At 41.4% G+C, this 20,518-nt stretch overlaps 2 protein-coding genes across 2 annotated transcripts in view; one reads left to right on the forward strand and one right to left on the reverse strand.

Moving 5' to 3' along the window:
• The window catches only part of LOC104656930 (melanoma inhibitory activity protein 2), an 82,642-nt gene extending 65,812 nt beyond the window's left edge, over positions 1–16,830 (reverse strand). Inside the window, 4 exon segments of the mRNA XM_030930584.1 lie at positions 3,064–3,152; positions 3,243–3,264; positions 5,419–5,544; positions 16,420–16,830. Of these exon segments, the coding sequence (XP_030786444.1) occupies positions 3,064–3,152; positions 3,243–3,264; positions 5,419–5,544; positions 16,420–16,482 (300 nt within the window). The 5' untranslated portion in view covers positions 16,483–16,830.
• On the forward strand, positions 5,625–6,030 carry LOC115897513 (60S ribosomal protein L39). The gene has a single exon (XM_030930587.1). The coding sequence runs from the start codon at positions 5,674–5,676 to the stop codon at positions 5,827–5,829; it is 156 nt and encodes a 51-aa protein (XP_030786447.1). The 5' UTR covers positions 5,625–5,673; the 3' UTR covers positions 5,830–6,030.
• Positions 16,831–20,518: the final 3,688 nt, after the last annotated feature.

The raw sequence follows: 20,518 nt of genomic DNA on the forward strand, positions 1-20,518 counted from the left end.
TGAGCCCAGGAGATAGAGGCTGCAATGAGCCAAGATCATGCCACTGCACCCCAGCCTGGGTGACAGAATGAGACCCTGTTTCAACAAAAGAAAAGAAAACATGTGGGATGAACAAGTTAAAAGATATCAACTGAGTTCCATAGTTAATACTAGTGTATTGCATTCAGGATTTTTGTTAAATGAGTATGTTACAGCTGCCCTTGGGGGGTGGGTGGGCAGGGAATGGGTAACTATGAGAGATAAAGAATACGTTGTTTCACTATAGTAACCATTTTACTATATATGTATCTCAACATGTTTATACCTTAAATATATACAATAAAACTTATTTTACAAAAAAGAAACTCAAAGTTAACTGAAATGTCTATACCTTAAATATATACAATAAAATATATTTTACAAAAAAGAAACTCAAATAAATAAAGTTATCTAAAATTTCTAACGTCCCTAGCCCAGCTGCCTATGAAAAGCAATAGTAAATCCTCACTGAAGAGAGATGACAGCACTCACAGCTTCAAAATTATCTCCACAATTTTTATTATATTATCACTGACAGCTGATATAAAATAACCTGGCATTCAAGAGGACAAGACTTGACTAAGAAACAAAAGAATAAAATGAGCACCAGAAACAGACTACTGGATAATGCAGCAGACATTAAAATAGGAGAGCACATTTGTCGGCAGGTGTCTGAAAATCAGAAAATAAAAATAACACATAAATAAATAAAATGAGAGCACAGGCCAGGCGTGGTGGCTCACGCCTGTAAGCCAGTACTTTGGGAGGCCGAGGCGGGTGGATTGCCTGAGCTCAGGAGTTTGAGACCAGCCTGAGCAAACAGTGAAACCCGTCTCTACTAAGATATAAAAAATTAGCCAGGCATGGTGGCGTGTGCCTGTAGTCCCAGCTCCTTGGGAGGCTGAGGCAGGAGAATCGCTTAAACCTGGGAGGCAGAGACTGCAGTGAGCCGAGGTCGCTCTACTGCACTCCACTCCAGCCTGGGCGACAGAGGGAGACTCCATCTCCAAAAAACAACCAAACCAAAACAAAACAAAATAAGAGAGCATAACGTGTAAACGGAACTAAAAAATAGTATTGTACCAGAGAAAAAGAACTACAAAAAGAGCCACAATAAAACTGCAGAACTGAAAAAGGCAAGAGATGAAATTAAGGTCTCAATGGATGGTTTAAAAGACGATTAGACATAAATGAAAACAATTGTTAACACGGAAGTTAAAGAAGAATACGTCTAGACTGAAACATGGGCAAACAAAAAGATGGAAATCCCAGAAAAGAACATAAAAGACAGATGAGAAACAATAAAAAGTTAAAATACTCATTTTTATAGTACCAGAAAGAAAGAAGAAAAAAGGGCAAAAACAATATGTGGAAAAGTAACAATCAAGAGCATTTCAAAACTAACAAAAGGTAGAGCACGGTGGCTCACAGCTGTAATCCCAGGACTTTGGGAAGCCAAGGCAGGAGATTGCTTCAACACAGGAGTTTGAGACCAGCCTGGGCAACATGGCAAAACCCCATCTCTACAATAAATTTTTTAAAATTAGCTGGACACGGTGGCGCATGCCTATAGTCCCAGCTACTCAGGAGGCTGAGGTGGGAAGATTACCTGAGTCCAGGAAGCAGAGGATGAAGTGAGCCAAGATTACACCACTTACTGCAGCCTGGACAACAGAGAGAGATACTGTCTCAAGAAAAAAAAAAACTAAACTAATAAAAGACATTAAGCCACAGATTCTAGAAGCATCATAAACCCCAATAAGGATAAACAGGAAAAAAAAAAACACACCTAGACAAATCATAGTAACACTGCTGAAAGCCAAAAACAAAGAAAAATGATAAAAATAGCCAGAAGGATTTCTTTTTTTTTGAGACAGTCTGGCTCTGTCACCCAGGCTGGAGTGCAGTGGCCGGATCTCAGCTCACTGCAAGCTCCGCCTCCCGGGTTCACGCCATTCTCCTGCCTCAGCCTCCCGAGTAGCTGGGACTACAGGTAGCCACCACCACACCTGGCTAAATTTTGTGTTTTTAGTAGAGACAGGGTTTCAACGTGTTAACCAGGATAGTCTCGATCTCCTGACCTCGTGATAGGCCCGCCTCAGCCTCCCAAAGTGCTGGGATTACAGGCGTGAGCCACTGCGCCTGGCCGGTTTCTTATCTTATACAGTTAAACTATACTACCTGCCCTAATGACTTACCAATTCCAATACTACTTACTGAAAAGAAATGAAAATACATGCCCACAAAAAAAAAAAAAACTTGTAGAAGAATGTTCACAGTAACTTTATTCATAATAGCCAAGAAATGTAAATTAACCATACCAGATACTCAGATACTAAGACTTATTATAAAACTACAGGATATAAAAAAGTACGTTATTGGCAAAAAACAAACAAGAAAAAGGCCAACAAAATGGAAGATTTAACAGAAACAGACTCACATATATTCAGTGACTTAAGAAGATGACACTACAGAACAGAGAAAAGATGGTCCTTCCAATAAATGGCATTGGTTAACTCAACACGACACACACACACACACCCTCAACTGCACCATCGCAGATCTGATTTCAAATGGATCAAAGACTATTATGGACTGAATTGTGTCCCCACAAATTCATATGTTGAAGCTCCAACCCCAGTACCTCAAAATGTGACTGTATTTGGAGACAAAGCCTTTGGAGGTGGTCAAAATAAAATAAGGTTGTTAAGGTGGGCCCTAATCCAGTCTGACTGCTGTCTTTAGGAAAAGAGAACATTTGGATACACAAACAGATACCAGAAATGTGCACATGCAGAGGGCGTGTTTGTGTGCTCGACCTCACCAGTCAGGAAAACTCAAAAGGAAAGCACAAGGAGACACCATTGTACACCTACTACAACGGTTAAAATTAGTAAGACTGGTTAAGTGTTGAATATGAAGAGCAAGAGAACTCTCATACTCTGCAAAGAAAGCATTCATAATCTTAAATTTACACAGAAGTACCTACAGTGAGAAGTATAAAGTTCTCTGACTCTAACATGAATATTTTCAAAAATATCTTACCTCTTTTTGAACAAGGCTAAATTTTTCAAGTAGTTTACATTTTTCTTCAATTAGTCCAGAAAGCATTACAGCAAGCTTTTTCTCTCTTCCTAAAAGAGTCAAGTCAATATTATCATGAGTAAATTATTATAAGTGTTTACATTGCAACAATGAGAGTTAAAGCAGAAAAAAGAACTTACCCACATAAAGCCGACTCCTAACCTGAAACAAAGTTTTAACAAAAATTACATTAAAACAAATATACTCTCAAATAAATCAATTTATTTAACTTCTGCCAACTTAAAAATACAGGTTTCTTATTGCCTTAGTATAAATACAAGCCAAAAGTATTCTGTTTCCAATGAGAAAATAAATGCTCCTTTTTTTTTTTTTTTTTTTTGAGACACAGTTTTGCTCTGTCACCCAGGCTGGAGCGCAATGACGTGATCTCAGCTCACTGCAACCTCCGCCTCCCGGGTTCAAGTGATTCCTCTGCCTCAGCCTCCTGAGTAGCTGAGATTACAGGCACCCACCACCAAGCCCAGCTAATTTTCATATTTTTAGTAGAGACAGGGTTTCACCATGTTGGCCAGGCTGGTCTAGAACTCCTGACCTCAGGTGATCCACCTGCCTGGGCCCCCAAAAGTGTGGGGATTACAGGCATAAGCCACCACCCCCAGCCAAAATACTACTTATTAAAGACTCCCTATTGAAGATTCACATTGTGAATTAGCATATTAAAATGCTCTGAAATAACTTTACTCTAAAGATACTTGCAACCCATTGCTCCCCAAACATATTTGACCCTAAAAAAATAATTTCAAGAAGCCCCTATTATCATATCCCCTGATGCTAATATCCTAAATAAAACAGTCTGAGAAATGTTACCATAGGGCCATAGATTTGAACTGACTAAAGAAACAGTAAACCAAACCTTTTTCTTCCTTAACCTCTCTCTCAAATAATGAAGCAGGGGGAATTCATTTGTAAAAGGATCACCCTTAGGGTTGAGGTAACACAAACAAGTAGAAAAGAAACGAGGACTTCAATCATCTATGGAATATGGATAGAGATGAAATTAAAAGGGAAAACCTTTAAAAGACAAGATACTCTAAAATGAGTATAGATGAAGAATAGATTTCAGTTCCTCAGATTAAGAAACTCTCACAAAAGGTATAGAAAACCATAAAGAAATTGAAAAATATAAGTTAAGAGATAGGGAAGTCAGAAGCAGAAGGGCCAACATCTGAAAACTAGCAGTCCCAAAAATGCATTAAAAATTTCCCAAAATTAGGCCAGGCGTGGTGATTAATGCCTATAATCCCAGCACTTTGGGAGACTGAGGCAGGCAGATCACTTGAGGCCAGGAGTTCTGAGCAACACAGTGAAACCCACCTCTACAAAAAATTACAAAAATTACCCAGGCATACGAGTGCGCACCTGTAGTCCCAGCTACTCAGGAGGCTGAGGCAAGAGAGTGGCTTGAGCACAGGAAGCAGAGATTGCAGTGAGCCAAGATCGTGCCACTGCACTCCTGCCTGGGCAACAGGAGTGAAACCCTGTCTCAAAAATAAATAAAATTTCCCAGAATTTAAAACAAGATGAAGCTGGGCAGAGTGACATGGACCTGTGTAGTCACAACTACTCAGAAAGCTGAGACAGGATAGCTTAAGCCCAGGAGTTTGAGGCTGTAGTGCACTATAATTGCATCTATGAATAGCAACTGCACTACAGCCTAGGCAACATAGTTAGACCCCATCTCTTTAAATATATACATATGAAAAATCTTACATTAAAAGATCTCAGTCAAGTATGGTGGCTCACACCTATAGTCCCAAGACTTTGGGAGGCCCAGTAGGAGGATCGCTTGAGTCCAGGAGTTTGAGACCAGCCTGAGCAAGACGAGACCCTCATCTCTTTTTTTTATTTTTGAGACAAGGTCTCTCTCCATCACCCAGGCTGGAGTGCAGTGTTGCAATCATGGCTCACTGCATCCTTGACTTCCCAGGCTCAGGCAATCCTCCCACCTCAGCCTCCTGAGTGAGACCACAGATGGGTGTCCTCATGTCCAGCTAATTTTTGTATTTTTTGTAGTGATGGGGTCTCACCACATTGCCCAGGTCACAAACTCTTAAGCTCAAGTGATCTGTCTGCCTTGGCCTCCCAAAGTGCTGGGATTAGAGGTGGGAGCCACAACACTGAGCCTGACTCTCATTCGTGACCCTCATCTCTTAAAAAAAAAAAAAAAAAAAACTCTGAATCTCTATGTAGTTTCTAACTTGTTTCCTTAAAATAACAAATAAGTAAGTTTCTCATATTATTTGTTTAGCCCAGTGACAGAATGAACATTCTCTTAGTATAGCACTGGTTACTTACCGATCTAAAACTTCTCCACAAAAAAAAGAGAACAGCAAAAAATCCAACAACAGCTGCACATATCACCAATTCCCATGGAAAACCATAAGAATCTGGTCTCATACCTTCAGGCAATGCTGCCACAACCTTCAAGATAAAGAAAAGTTAAGTTCTTTAAAATGCACTTTTGATAAAAATATTGATTACAAAACACAGGTAAGCTCCCTCTTTTCCTTTCTCCGCCATCGTGGTGTGTTCTTGCCTCCACTTCTCGCCATGTCTTCTCACAAGACTTTCAGGATTAAGCGATTCCTGGCCAAGAAACAAAAGCAAAATCGTCCCATACCCCAGTGGATTCGGATGAAAACTGGAAATAAAATAAGGTACAACTCCAAAAGGAGACATTGGAGAAGAACCAAGCTGGGGCTATAAGGAATTGCACATGAGATGGCACATATATTTGTGCTGTCTGAAGGTCACGATCACATTACCATATCAAACTGAAAATGTCACCCACTCTCTGGAGAGTTCGACGTATTTTCCTCTCTGAATCTATTATGAATGCGTTGGTTGGCTGGGTTCAGTAATAAATATGTGAGGCCTTTCATTTCAAAAAAAAAAAAAAAAAAAAAACACAGGTACAAGTTTATGTGGTCAACACAAAATGGGCTACCAGACCAGACTAACATGTAAACAGAAGGTATCAGAGTACATTTTTTTGGCAACTTTCAATCACTATCACCAAGTAAAGAACAGCAGTATGGTGAAATGCAATTATATTCAAACTGGAGTTCTACAGAGGTGCCTTAAAGCTTCCAAGGATGAGAATAAGAGAAGGCCAGAGAAAGAAACTGAGTGACCTGGGGTTCAGGTACTCTTACCCTGATTTCAACCAGTTTAGGTTTTATCTGTAGAGTATAATCAGTTCCCTAATACACAATTTCCTTACAGGAAGAAAAAATCAATTTGCAGCTTTAAAAATAAAAACTTTGATTCAAAGTCGGCCTGGGCAACAAAGTAAGACCTGTCTCAAAAAATAAAAAAAAAAAGTTTTGAACACCACTGATAGAGCTTTGGGTTTGGAGCTTGAATCTCTCCACCCTACCTCTGCGGGTCCCTCTCTTACGTGTAATGAGAATAATGCTGTTTGAACACGCCAGATAGGTGTTCAATAAAGGGTAATTATTTCTATTATCTCCTCCAAAGGTCCTGATCTTCTGACCATGGCCTTTCCACATTACTTCTCCCCATAGCAGACCTTCAGCACAACACAGCCTAAGGCTTTTGCTGTTGCTTCTATATTTCACCTTTCTCTGGGTCAGTTCATTACTCATCCTTACCTAATGGGGTTATTCTGCTCTTTGTTACCAGGCCCAAGATATCACTTGATCAAAAAGAAAAGGGGAAAGGTAAGGTGAAAAAAGAAAAATGCCATTTTAAGAACAATTTGAAATATGATCGGGTTTGATTCTTTTCAGGCTTTAACCCTAAACGTCTACAGCAAATCTTCCTTTTAGGCCCTTTCTGCCTATAAGAACAGTGTTTATAGTTATTTTCCTCTCCAAAATCTTGTATAACTCTAATCCAAATATATACTCCTTCCAAGGTACTATCTATACTTCATTAACCTGTACCAAACAAACCTGATTACACTTCTAAAAAATATCCCTTTACCCTGATCTCTGCTTCTGCCTCTCCCTACATTACCCTAGGTACCAGTTCGCAGAAATCTAGTATCATTACAGACAATTAATGATTAAAAAAAATACTTATTTTGTCAATGGGGGAAAAAGGCATTCAATAAATAATACCAGTGAGAAAAGTTTTCTTTACAGTTTACGCATTTTCCAAGCATCTTACTTTTAGCTAACTTATTCACACATAAGATGCATACTACCTCAAAAATTGTGCAATCAGTATGACTTATGATACTCTACTTTAAAAGGCAATTTCAAAAGCATCTCTCAGATCAAACATGTAATTATCTTCAGTGCAATAATATTTCTTTGATTCAATCATATTTTATCAGCTCTTCTCCTCTAAAAGGACATGGTAAATTCTAGTTTAAAGCACTGAGCTAGGGCCGGGCGCAGTGGCTCAAGCCAGCACTTTCGGAGGCTAACACAGGCGGATCACATGAGGCCAGGAGTTCGACACTAGCCTGGCCAACATGGCAAAACCCTGCCTCTACTAAAAATACAAAAATTAGCCAGGCATGGTAGCAGGCACATGGAGTTCCAGCTACTAGAAAGGCTGAGGTGGGACAATCGCTTGAACCTGGGAGGCAAAGGTTGCAGATCGCGCCACTGCACTCAAGCCTGGGGGACAAAGCAAGACTCTGGACTCTGTCTCAAAAAAAAGGGGGGGGGGGGGATTAAGGAAACATGGAAATTAAGGATTAAAAAAAAAAAAACACGTTTTTTGTTTTAAGTTAGGAAGTATAAGAAATACTTCCTTATTCTATGAGGCCAGTATTTACCCTAAAAGCCAGACAAATACATCACAAGAAAAGAAAATCACACACCAATATATCTTACGACTACAGATGCAAAAATCCTCAAAAACATATTGACAAACCAAATCCAACAACATATAAAAAGGATTATGTACCAAGACCAAGTGGGATTTATCCCAGAAATGCAAGGTTGATTTAACATACAATAATGTTATAAACCATATTAAAATCTTTTTTTTTTTTTTTTGAGACAGAGTCTCCCTCTGTTGCCAAGGCTGGAACACAGTGGCACCGTGTAGGCTCACTGCAACCTCCATCTTCTGGGTTCAAGCAATTCTCCAGCCTCAGCCTCCTGAGTAGCTGGGATTACAGGCACCCACCACCATGCCCAGCTAGTTTTTATATTTTTAGTAGAGACAGGGTTTCACCATGTTAGCCAGGCTGGTCTCAAACTCCTGACCTCAAGTGATCCACCTGCCTTGGCCTCCCAAAGTGCTGGGATTACAAAAAATAAAAATAAAAAAGACTTTAAAAACAAAAAATAAAATAAAACCTTGAGCTGGTTAGATCTGGTAGATAGGAGAAAAGCAAAGAATCTGAGTCTTGGCCAGGTACAGTGGCTCAGGCCTGTAATCCCAGCACTTTGGGAGGCCGAGGTGGGCGGATCACTTGAGGTCAGGAGTTTGAGACCAGTCTGGCCGACATGGTGAAACCCCATCTCTACCAAAAATACAAAAATTAGCTGGGCATGGTGGCATGAGCCTATAATCCCAGCTACTTGGCAGGCTGAGGCACAAGAATTGCTTGAACCCGGAAGGAGGCTACAGTGAGCCAAGATCGCACCACTGCACTCCGGCCTGGGTGACAGAGCAAGACTCCATCTCTAAAACAAAAAAAGCAACTGAGTTCTAAAGGATTCATCTCAAATTCATTGCTCTGGTCTAAATTATTCCAGCTTTCTCAAGGAGATTTTCACCATTAAATTTTATCTACAACATAACACCCTATCTCACAAAAACATAGAAAGAACAACCAAATTTCTCAAATATCAACAAATATAATACAGAATTACATGTAATCTGATAAACTGGAATTTAAAGGGTGATGGGTAACCCCTCCAAGAGTAACCCTCCATAAAATAAGGTAGTGACTAACCACAGAACACTTAAAATCTATTTCAGGCCGGGCGCGGTGGCTCAAGCCTATAATCCCAGCACTTTGGGAGGCCGAGACGGGTGGATCACGAGGTCAGGAGATCGAGACCATCCTGGCTAATACGGTGAAACCCCGTCTCTACTAAAAAATACTAAAAAACTAGCCGGGCGAGGTGGCGGGCGCCTGTAGTCCCAGCTACTCTGGAGGGTGAGGCAGGAGAATGGCGTAAACCCGGGAGGCGGAGCTTGCAGTGAGCTGAGATCCGGCCACTTCACTCCAGCCTGGGCGACAGAGCAAGACTCCGTCTCAAAAAAAAAAAAAAAAAAAAAAAAATCTATTTCATTTCCAAAACATAAGTACTAAAGGAGTTCAAGATCAAGTAGCTTTAAAAAAATCAATTAATCAAGTTGATAAAATATACTAAGAATGAACTAAAATTGTTTTTCATCTAATCCCAAGCATGATATATATTAATAACAAAAAGTATGTCAATATGCAGGCCCTGTAAATACTTGATTAAAACACAAAGTTCCATGAAGGTACACCTCTCCAAGATAAAATATTAACACCAATTACTCTTAAACTATTCCCAAACATATAGGAGGAAGAAATACTTCCTAACTTATTCTATGAGGCCGGTATTTACCACAAAAGCCAGACAAATACATCATAAGAAAAGAAAATCACACACCAATACATCTTACGACTACAGATGCAAAAATCTTCAAAAACATATTGACAAACCAAATTCAACAACATATAAAAAGGATTATGTACCATGACCAAGTGGGATTTATCCCAGAAATGCAAGGTTGGTTTAACATACAATAACGTTATAAACCATATTAAGAAAATGAAGAGAAAAAAAAAACACATGATCATCTCAATAGACACAGAAAAAGCATTTGACTACATCTAGCACCCTTTCATAATCAAACCATTCAACAAAAATTAGCCAAGCATGGTGGCACATGCCTGTAGTCCCAGCTACTCAGAAGGCCGAGGTGGGAGAATCACCTGAGCCCCGGCAGTTGAGACGGCAGTGAATCATGATCATGCCACTGCACTCCGGCCTGGGAAACAGAGTGAGGCCCTGTCCCAAACAAACAACAACAAAACAAAACACACTCAACAAAGTATGATTTGAGGGAATTTCCTCAACCTGACAAGGAACATCTATGCAAAACCTACAGGTAACATCATACTTAATGATGAAAAAAAAAAAGCTTTTCTCCTAAGATCAGGAACAATAACATCCACTCTATCAACATGTATTCAACATTGTAATGAAGGTTCTAGCCAGAGCAATTAGGCAAGAAAAATAAATAAAAGGCATCCAGACTGGAAAGGAAGAAGAAAAACTGTTTGAAGATGACAATGCTATTCTACATAGAGAGAAAATCCTAAAGAACCTATAGAAAAACTATCAAGAGCTAATAAGTTCAGCAAAATAGCAGAATACAAAATCAACATAGAAAAATCAGTTGAATTTCTATACAATAGCAATGAGCAACCTGAAAATGGAATAAAGAAAACATTTCCATATACATTAGCATCAAAAAAGTAAGATTATTAGGAATACATTTAACAAAAGAAGTGCACACTGAAACTACAAAACATTGTGGAAAGAAACTAAGGAAGACCTAAACAAATGTAAAGCCAATCCATGTCCATGGGCTGGAAGACTTCTTTGTTTGAGACAGGGACTGACTCTGTTGCCCAGGCTGGAGTGCAGTGGTGCGATCTTGGCTTACTGCAGCCTCGCCCTACCCAGGCTCAGCTGATCCTCCCATCTCAGCCTCCCAAGCAGCGCAACTACAGGCACACGCCACCTCACCCAACTAATTTTTGTATTTCTTTTAGAGACAGGATTTTGAGAGTGGCAGGAGGCAGGCAAATGCTTAGGCAGATAGGGGCGAGTCCCTAGTGAAACCCTAACTTCAAGCCAAAGACAGTTTAAAGCTTGAAAGCCAAGCTACAAGTTAAATCCTTGGATCAGATTGAGAACTTGCCCTCTTGTTTGGCATGCTTTCCTCTGATTAATTCCCATCCTTCACCTATTTTACATATACCTATCCTTTACTAATGTTTTCTTTTTTTGTTTGTTTGTTTTTGGAGATGGAGTCTCACCCTGTCACCCAGGATAGAGTGCAATGGCGCAATCTCAGCTCACGGCAACCTCCACCTCCCAGGTTCAAGCGATTCTCCTGCCTCAGCCTCCTGAGTAGCTGGGATTACAGACGCACGCCACCATGCTCAGATAATTTTTTGTATCTTTAGTAGAGACAGGGTTTCACCATGTTAGCCAGGCTGGTCTCAAACTCCTAACCTTGTGATCCACCCACTTCAGCCTCCCAAAGTGCTGGGATTACAGGCATGACCCACCGCACCCGGCCTCCTAATCAGTTGTCTACATTGTCATGCCCACCTTTGAGTGGTGTCTTTGCTTTAACCTTTTTGCATACTCACAAACCAGTCAGCATGCACTCCCCATTCTGAGTCCATAAAAGGCCTCACACCCAGTCACACAGGGTGACTTTCCCACCTTCCGGTAGGGGAACCACCCCCTGCATTCCCTCTTTGCTGACAGCTTTCCTTTCACTTAATAAATACTACTCCACTCACTCTCCGGGATCTGCATGCCTAATTCTTCTTGGTTGTGAGACAAGAACTCAGACCTAGCTGAGCTAAGGAGCAGAAAGACCACAACAGTTTCACCAAGTTGCCCAGGCTGCTCTCAAAGTCCTGGGCTCAAATGATCTGCTCACCTTGGTCTCCCAAAGTGCTGGGATTACAAGCATGAACCACTGCACCCAGCTTGGAAGACTTAATATTATTGAGAGCAATACTCCCCAAACTGATCTACAGATTCAATGCAACCCCTATCAAAATTCCAACTGCCTTTTTTGCAGAAATGGACAAATTGAATCCTAAATTCCTAAAACTGAATTCCTAAAGTTTATATAGAAATGCAAGGGACTCCACATAGCCAAAACAATATTGATAAAGAAAAAGAATACTGACAAACAAAAACAACATTGGGGGACTCATACTTCCCTACTGTTTCTTACTACAAAGCTACAATAATCAAGACATTGAGTAAAAAAATGTTTTAAAGATAATGTAGTAATGATATAGGGACAGACACAGGCCAATGAAATAGAAATGAGAGTCCAGAAATAAACCCTTAAAATTATGGTAAATGGCCGGGCGCGGTGGCTCAAGCCTGTAATCCCAGCACTTTGGGAGGCCGAGACGGGCGGATCACGAGGTCAGGAGATCGAGACCATCCTGGCTAACACGGTGAAACCCCGTCTCTACTAAAAAATACAAAAAACTAGCCGGGTGAGGTGGCGGGCGCCTGTAGTCCCAGCTACTCGGGAGGCTGAGGCAGGAGAATGGCGTGAACCCAGGAGGCGGAGCTTGCAGTGAGCTGAGATCCGGCCACTGCACTCCAGCGTGGGCGACAGAGCGAGACTCCGTCTCAAAAAAAAAAAAAAAAAAAAAAAAAAAAAAAAAAAATTATGGTAAATTATTTTCAATAGTATTGAGACAAATCAATGAGGAAAAAACAGTCCTTTCAAACAAATCATACTAGAATAAGCCAATAAATATCCATATGCCAAGGAATGAATCTAGACCCATTCTTCACAACACATATGAAAACAAAATCACTCAAAGTGGATCGAAGAACTTCCTGTAAGAGCTAAAACTCTTAGAAGGAAGCATAACTGTAAATCTTTGTAACCTTGTCTTAAGCAACGGTTTCTTAGCTATGGCACCAAAAGCACAAGCAACCAAAGACGAAAAGATAAATTGGACTCAATCAAAATTTAGAACGCTTATGCTTCAAAGGACACACCAAGAAAGTGAAAAGAAAATGCACAGAATGAGAGAAAATCTTTCTAAATCATTTATCTGATAAGCATCTAGCACCCTAAATGTATAAAGAATGCTTACGACTCAACAATAAAAAGACAACCCATTTTTTAAGTGAGCAAAAGGAAATGAATAGACATTTCTCCAAAGAAGATATAAACAATAAGCACATGCTCAACATCATTAGTTACTAGGAAAATACAAATCAAAACAACCATGAGGCCTGGTGTGGTGGCTCGTATCTGTAATACCAGCACTCTGGACGGCTGAGGCAGGAGGATCCCCTGAGGCCAGGAATTTAAGGTGGCAGTGGGCTATGATCATGTCACTACACTCCAGCCTGGGCAACAAAGCAAGACCCCCATCTCTTAAAAAAAAAAAAAAAAAAAGTGAGGCCAGGCACAGTGGCTCACACCTGTAATCCCTGCACTTTGGGAGGCCAAGGCAGGTGAATCACAAGGTTAGGAGATTGAGACGATCCTGGCCAACATGGTGAGGCAGGTGAATCACAAGGTCAGGAGATTGAGACCATCCTGGCCAACAAGGTGAAACCCGTCTCTACAAAAAATACAAAAATTAGCCAGGTGTGGTGGTTAGTGCCTGTAGTCCCAGCTACTCAGGAGGCTGAGGCAGGAGAATCTCTTGAGCCTGGGAGGTGGAGGCTGCAGTGAGCCGAGATCACGCCACTGCACTCCAGTCTGGGTGACAGAGCGAGACTCGGTCTCAAAATAAAAAATAAAACAGAGTGAAATACCACTCACTTGTACACCCACAAGGGTGACAATTAAAAACAAAAGAAAACAGAAAATCACAAGCGTTGGAGAGGATGCAGAAAACTGAAACCCTCATAAACTGCTGGTGGGGATGTAAAATGGTGTGACCTCTGTGGAAAACAATTGGGCAATTCTCAAAAAGTTAGACATATGGTAAATATGACTTAGCAATTCCACCCCAGGTACTTACCCAGGAGAACTAAAAACATACATAAAAACTTGTACACATAGCAGCATTATACGTAACAGCCAAAAAGTATTAATAATCCATATGTCCATCAACTATGACATAAATGGGATATATTCACACAACGGAATATTTTTTCAGCCATAAAAAGAAATGAAGGGCCAGGTGAAGTGGCTCATGCCTGTAATCCCAGCATTTTCGGAGGCCGAGGTGGGCAGATCACTTGAGCCTAGGAGCTCAAGACCAGCCTGGGTAACATGAAGAAACCCTGTCTCTACAAAAAATACAAAAAAATTAGCCAGGCCTGGTGGTATATGCCTGTGGTCTCACCTATTCAGGAGGCTGAGGTGGGAGGATCACCTGAGCCGGAGAGGTCTAAGCTACAATGAGCTGAGATCGTGCCACTGCACTCCCCCCTGAGTGACAGGAGTGAGACCCTGTCTCAAAAAAAAGAAAGAATAAAGAAATAAAGCTCTGTTACATGCTACAACATGGATAGGCCTTGAAAACATGCTAAATAAAAGAAGCCAAAGGGCCACATAGAGTATGACTACATGACACATGCAGAATAGACACGTTCATACAGACAGAAAATAGATTAGTGGTTGTCAAGGGATGGGGATGGGAATTAAGACTGCTAATCAGTACAGAGTTTATTTTCTGGAGTGATAAAAATGTTGAGGAACTGTGCTGACAGTTGCATAACATAGTGAATATACCAAAAAAAGCACTGAAATGGACATTAAAAAAGGATTAATTTTATGTTGTGTGAATACATCTCAATACAAAATAATTTTTAAAACAAAAAAAAATTTTAAAGCAGAACAATGTTGCGCCATCCCAGCCTCCAGGCCAGGGTAGTTGCATTTAGCAAAAAAAAAAAAAAAAAAAAACTGTGCAGGTGAAGATACAACACACCAGACTAGAGAAAACTGCAAAATCTAGCTGCATTTCTCCAAGTCTCTGTAAATTGGCAGTCCTATAAAAACTAAATCTCGATTATTATTGTTTTTAGTGAAGAAAGGAAAATAATGTGCAATCCGAAATTATCTCCCATCCCACAATATGCTTCTCTTCCTATAAACCCTACCTCCATGAATAAGTTACCACAGCCAGAAACCTGGAAGTCCCTCTAGATTCCTTCTTTCTCTCACCCTTCACATGCAATCAATAAAGCCAAATATATTTTAGCTCTTATGAGGTTATCTCCCCACACAGTACCCTCTTTTCTATCCCTACTACTGTTATCTCTCCCTTAATCCCTATTTCAAGTTTTGTTTCCCTGACATCTAATCTACATGCTACTATCAAGAAGAGCTTTTAAACCAAAGCCTAACCACGGAAAAGCCTTCAACAGCTCTCCAACACCTACAACACTTGGAACCTACTTACATCTCCGGCAAGCATCATTGCACATCACTCCCTAAGCCCACTTTACACTCTAAGTAATACAGCTCCTAGTTCCCTGCACCCACTGTGCTGTTTCATGCCTCCTCTGCTTAAATTATTTGCTCAGCCTTAGAAAGTCTTTCCTAACGCTCAAAAAAATGTAATCTCTCCCACCCCTCAATTTCCCAAGCACTTTGTGTGTATGCTTAGGTAAGCACTTCATCAGTTTCTACTTTGTACTTTTTTTTTTTTTTTTTTTTTTGGTCTTCTCTTAACAGACAACATGATGCTAGTGGCCAAAACTATGTCTTAGTCCATTTAGAATCTCCATAAAGGTTCTCCTTTCATATTAAATACATATACGTATGCACTAGACAAACTATGAACTCATAAACTAACACCATGGTAACAGTACTTTTAATTCACATAACAAGAAAACATAATCATAACTGCCTCAATAATTACGTGGTCTTTTTAAAGATTTAATCCATTTTTTAAAAACACGGCGACATAAATGCCCCTATACATGTGAACAAAGATACCTAGAAACACTTAAGGAGAAAAATCTCTAAAACCTGATTATAAACTAGACTTGAAAAAAACAAAATTTGAACACTGGGGGTTGACTATCTCTAGACTGTACATTAAGACAGAAGCGAAGAACAAACTCACTCATGGTAGAGCATCTCAAAAGGGCATTCTTTACAAAAAAAAAAAAAAATGCAGAATCAAAATTTCAACTCCCCGCCCAACCTCAGGTGTCCTTTCAAGGTTCAACGAAAAGTTACATCACTAAATGTAACTAATTTAAAGGAACAGTCCTCAAGTTTCTCACAGTCGAAGGAACCACGTGTCACTGACCCCTGCTCAAAATAAACAACATAGCGGAAAGGCTAATTAGTTTCAGGAATCGGGAAACAGTTACATCCTTGCAAAGTCCAGCTAAGCAAGTGCTTTCTTCACCTTCCAGAGCCCCAGGTCCTCCACCATCACACAAAAACCACTCAAGCGCCCTACGAGCCTCACTACTGCCTCGAACACAGGCCGGAGCCGGGCAGCAGACGAGGACTGGCTTCGGGACCTCTGACCTCTGCGGCTCACACCCCAAAGCCCATCTACTGCTTCCTTCCCCGGCGGCTCCCGCGACCCCTGGGCCACGTAACACTCATCGCGCCTGGGCTCACCCTGCGTAGCTTCTCCAGGATCAGCCCCAAATACGGTTGAGGGGTAGCCCCGGGCTCCTCCATAGCACCAAAGCTGCTCTCGTGGTCGCCGCAGTAACCCCGGCCCTTCGGGGCCACAATAAACGGCGGAGAACACACAGCCTTCGGTCCGGAACCCGAATCCGCACCCGGCAACAGGAGCGGACCACTGGGGAGCCGGCTGCGGGGGGAGCTGGGGGACGCGGGCCCACAGGCCTCACAGGCCCACGCTGCCCATCCCGACCCCCTTGTTACACTTTACATCCTGAGGCAGCGCAGGTCCGAGCCCGACTTGCACAAGCCTGCCACGCACCCTGTCCTCGCCACCCCAACCCTCGGTTTGGTTTCGGCCAGGCAGCCGCGAGAAGGCGGGGAGGCGCGGACAGCCGCAAACTTCCCCTTCTTCGCGCAAGCTTCGCAGACGTGTCCCGGTCGTTCGCTCTTAAAGGGGCCGGCGCTCTACCTAGCGAAGTCACCTAGCCGTGGTAGTAGAGAGGCTTGGGACTAGAGGATGGGATTCACCCTCATACTGTGCGCCGTCCTGTGAGCCGCACAGCCCCAGGGCTATGTCCCAAGTTCCCCCGCCTCGGGCGGCCGCGGTGGCGGCGGCGAGGCTTCTCCTAGAGGCGTTTCGGCACAACCCCTGGGGGCGAGCGCAGCGCGCCCCCTCGACCCAGGGACCGGCGCCAGGCCCAGCCCCGACACCCAAGGCTTTCCTGCCGCAGTCCCGCTAGAGCCTGCTCTCTGCGCCCTGCAGAAGCCCTGACGGCGGCATACCCCGGGAGACCCCGGCGGCCCCGGGAAGCCAGCCGCCGCCGTCATTCCAGTCAGAAAAATGGCCTGCGGGGCACGCGCCGGTGCCGGTGCGCCCTGCCAACCATGTCCGGACCTTGGACTTTGGACAGGAAGGCGTCCAGGCTCAGCTGTGGTCTAGTCAGAGTTTAACCTGTCCCACGCAAGAGAACCTCGATCGGGTTTCCTCGCTTACCTGAGTCACCTGGGCATTTGCTAGGCCCAGCTGTTTTCAATTCCATTAGCACCCAGTTACCCAAATGCTAAATCAAATCCCCGTGGACCTTAGCCTGGCTCGGCGCGGCTGTTTTCCTCCGAGAAGAGGAACTAAAAGTAGCACCTTGCCTTCCAAATTTAGGACCCTATTTTTAGGACCGTCAAATAAAGTGCCAAGTGCTGGATTTGTTCGTAGGAGACGGTTTTAGCTGACGTAGGTGTAAAGGATAACCCATCTCATATATATGTCTTCCTTGCCAGCATAATCATTCTTATTATATTCTGCCTTCTCAAGTCTTTGGTGAAGCAACTCAAAAAGGAGCAGATACTTCCTCCTAAATAAATCACCCAAAAGAACTCAGTAGATGAACAAAATGTTAAATCCTTAGGAAATTTTCCTGATGTAACCTCTTGTAGCAACGAATTGTTATGCCATTTAAAAAATCAAAAACTGGCCCAAGTTCACAGCAAGTGATTTTTCAGGACCAAAATGCGGCCTAGCTTTTCACAACTCAGATTGCTATTTCTCCGTTGCCACATCAGCCTGCGGAGTTTCAGGAAATGCTAATAAAAGAGTAGCCGAAATTGCTTAGTAATTCTCCATTACCTTAGTAATTCTCCCAGGTTTATACCTTAAACCTTGGAGAGCATACACAACTTTCATACGTATTAGTGTATATTAAAATTACATTATGTGAATAGTTTATTGAAGTCAAAACAGAAGCATAATCAAACTTTTATGTTTAGAATTTCACAGTCTCCTAGAACAATGTGTATGCCTCAGTTAGAACATTGTATTACTCGATAAAAATTCTTCAATGTGTCTGAACATTTTCAGGAGACTCCAGAATCATTTTCAGGTTTTAGAACTTGCAAAAAATAAAAAACAAAACAAAACCTCCCTTTGCCCTCCCTAAGTCACTCTATGCCCCTCTCCAATTTTCAATAATTACCATTCCAAATATTAAAAATAGTAAGGACAGAGGAGAAAATTTAAAAAAAAAAAAAGAAAAATCCAAGTGTCCCCCATAGCAAAAACACAGTAAAGCTTAACAAACTTAGTGCAAAATTCCAAACCTAATTTTTTTCAGTATGCTTAATAGGTACAAACTCACCTCTTCCTCTGGATTTTTCAATTCCATTTCTTAAAAAGCTCATGTTAAAATTTCCTAACATGTAAATAAAGTTCTACCAGGCACCTCATATCCTTGAGAAAGATTTCAGATTCTAATATATCCTGCACTCTTCTGTTTCTACACTCTGATCCTGTTTTGACATTTGTGTGGTGAAGGGGTGCTACAGGTGGAGTTGTGACTACCAACCCATAACCCAATTTCATGGACCTCACTCCTTATTAAGTATATATATACTCACACACATATATACGCACCTATATTTTTTTTAAATGTCGTACATATTACTACCCTCTTACAATCTGTAATTGAAAAGAAAAATCCTGAATTTGATAACTGATAAACACTAAAATGTTTTATTCTATAGCCTATTCATATGGAGTACATGATCTCTATCATTTAAAAGATATTCAAAGACTGTCCTCCATAAGTAGACATGGGATTTTTTTGGTCTTATATAGTGCCTGTTTTAAAGCAGATGTTAGAACAAATGCTGTTAGTGTTTGTGACAGGTACTAGAAAACATCCAAGAACATCAGAAACATGCTAACCAGTAAACTTTGTTCACAACCTAGACACTGACATCCCTTATGAAGGGTCCCATTGCAAAGCTGTAAGTACTAGTTACACCCTTTTAATTAAACAGGCAGTGTTACAGACTTTAAGATCTAGTCCTTTGGAAGAAAATCAAAATTGTGGAGCCATATCTTTAATCTCTGTACTAGTGATGTAAGAGTTATTCTCAGAAAATATTGAATCAGGAACTACCTGTTGAACAATAGCTGGGTAATTTCCATTGTATATTCTGTGAATAAATGAAGCATTCTACTTAAGAATATATAAATGTTAGAACCCAAAAAGGCTCCTCAATTGTAAAATAGAAAAAAAGTAGTGTTAAAAATAGAACTACCATTCGACCCAGCAATGTCATTACTTGGTATATACCCAAAGAAAGTAAATTTTTCTAACAAAAGACACATGCACTCTTACGTTCATCGCAGCACTATTCACAATAGCAAAGATATGAACTCAACCTAGGTGCCCATCAACGGTGGACTGGATAAAGAAAATGTGATACATATACACTATGGAATATTATGCAGCCATAAAAAATGAAATCATGTTCTTTGCAGCAACATGGACGCAGATGGAGGCTGTTATCCTAAGTGAATTAACGCAGAAACTGAAAACCAAATATCACATGTTCTCACTTATAAGTGGCAGCTAAATCTTGGGTACATACAGACATAAAGATGAGAAAAACAAACACTAGGGACTTAAAAATGAGGGAGGGAGGGGGTCAAGGACTGAAAAACTTCGCACTGAATACTGTGTTCACTATCTAGATGACAGAATCAATAGAAGCCCAAATTTCAGCACCACGAAATCTACCCTTGTGACAAACCTACACATGTACCCCTTGAATCCAAAATAAAAATGGAAGTAAGAAAGAAAGAAAGGGCTGGGCGCAGTTGGCTCACACCTGTAATCCCAGCACTTTGGGAGGCCAAAGCAGGTGGATCACTCAAGATCAGGAGTTCGAGACCAGCCTGGCCAAGATGGTGAAACCCCGTCTCTACTAAAAAATACAAAAAATTAGCCAGGCGTGGTGGTGTGCACCTGTAATCCCAGCTACTCGGGAGGCTAAGGCAGGAAAATCATTTGAACCCAGGAGGTGGAGGTTGCAGTGAGCTGAGATCACTCCACTGCACTCCAGCAGGGGTGACTGAGTGAAACTCTGTCTCAGAAAAAAGAAAAGAAAGGAAAAGAAAAGAAAAGAAAGAAAATAAAAAAGAAAAGAAAGAGAGGAAGGGAGGGAGGGAGGGAGGGGAAAAGAAAAAAGAAAAGGGAAGGTAAGGGAAAGAAAAAAAGAAAAGAAAGATGCTAGGCATAATGGTTCAAGCCTGGAATCCTAGCACTCTGGGAGGCTAAGGCAGAAG

This window comes from Rhinopithecus roxellana, chromosome 5, assembly GCF_007565055.1.
Source record: "Rhinopithecus roxellana isolate Shanxi Qingling chromosome 5, ASM756505v1, whole genome shotgun sequence".
Lineage (NCBI taxonomy): Eukaryota > Metazoa > Chordata > Mammalia > Primates > Cercopithecidae > Rhinopithecus > Rhinopithecus roxellana.

Bases quoted from the DNA above. Each gene is read 5' to 3' on its own strand.
- LOC115897513 (XM_030930587.1), top strand. From the start codon at position 5,674: ATGTCTTCTCACAAGACTTTCAGGATTAAGCGATTCCTGGCCAAGAAA.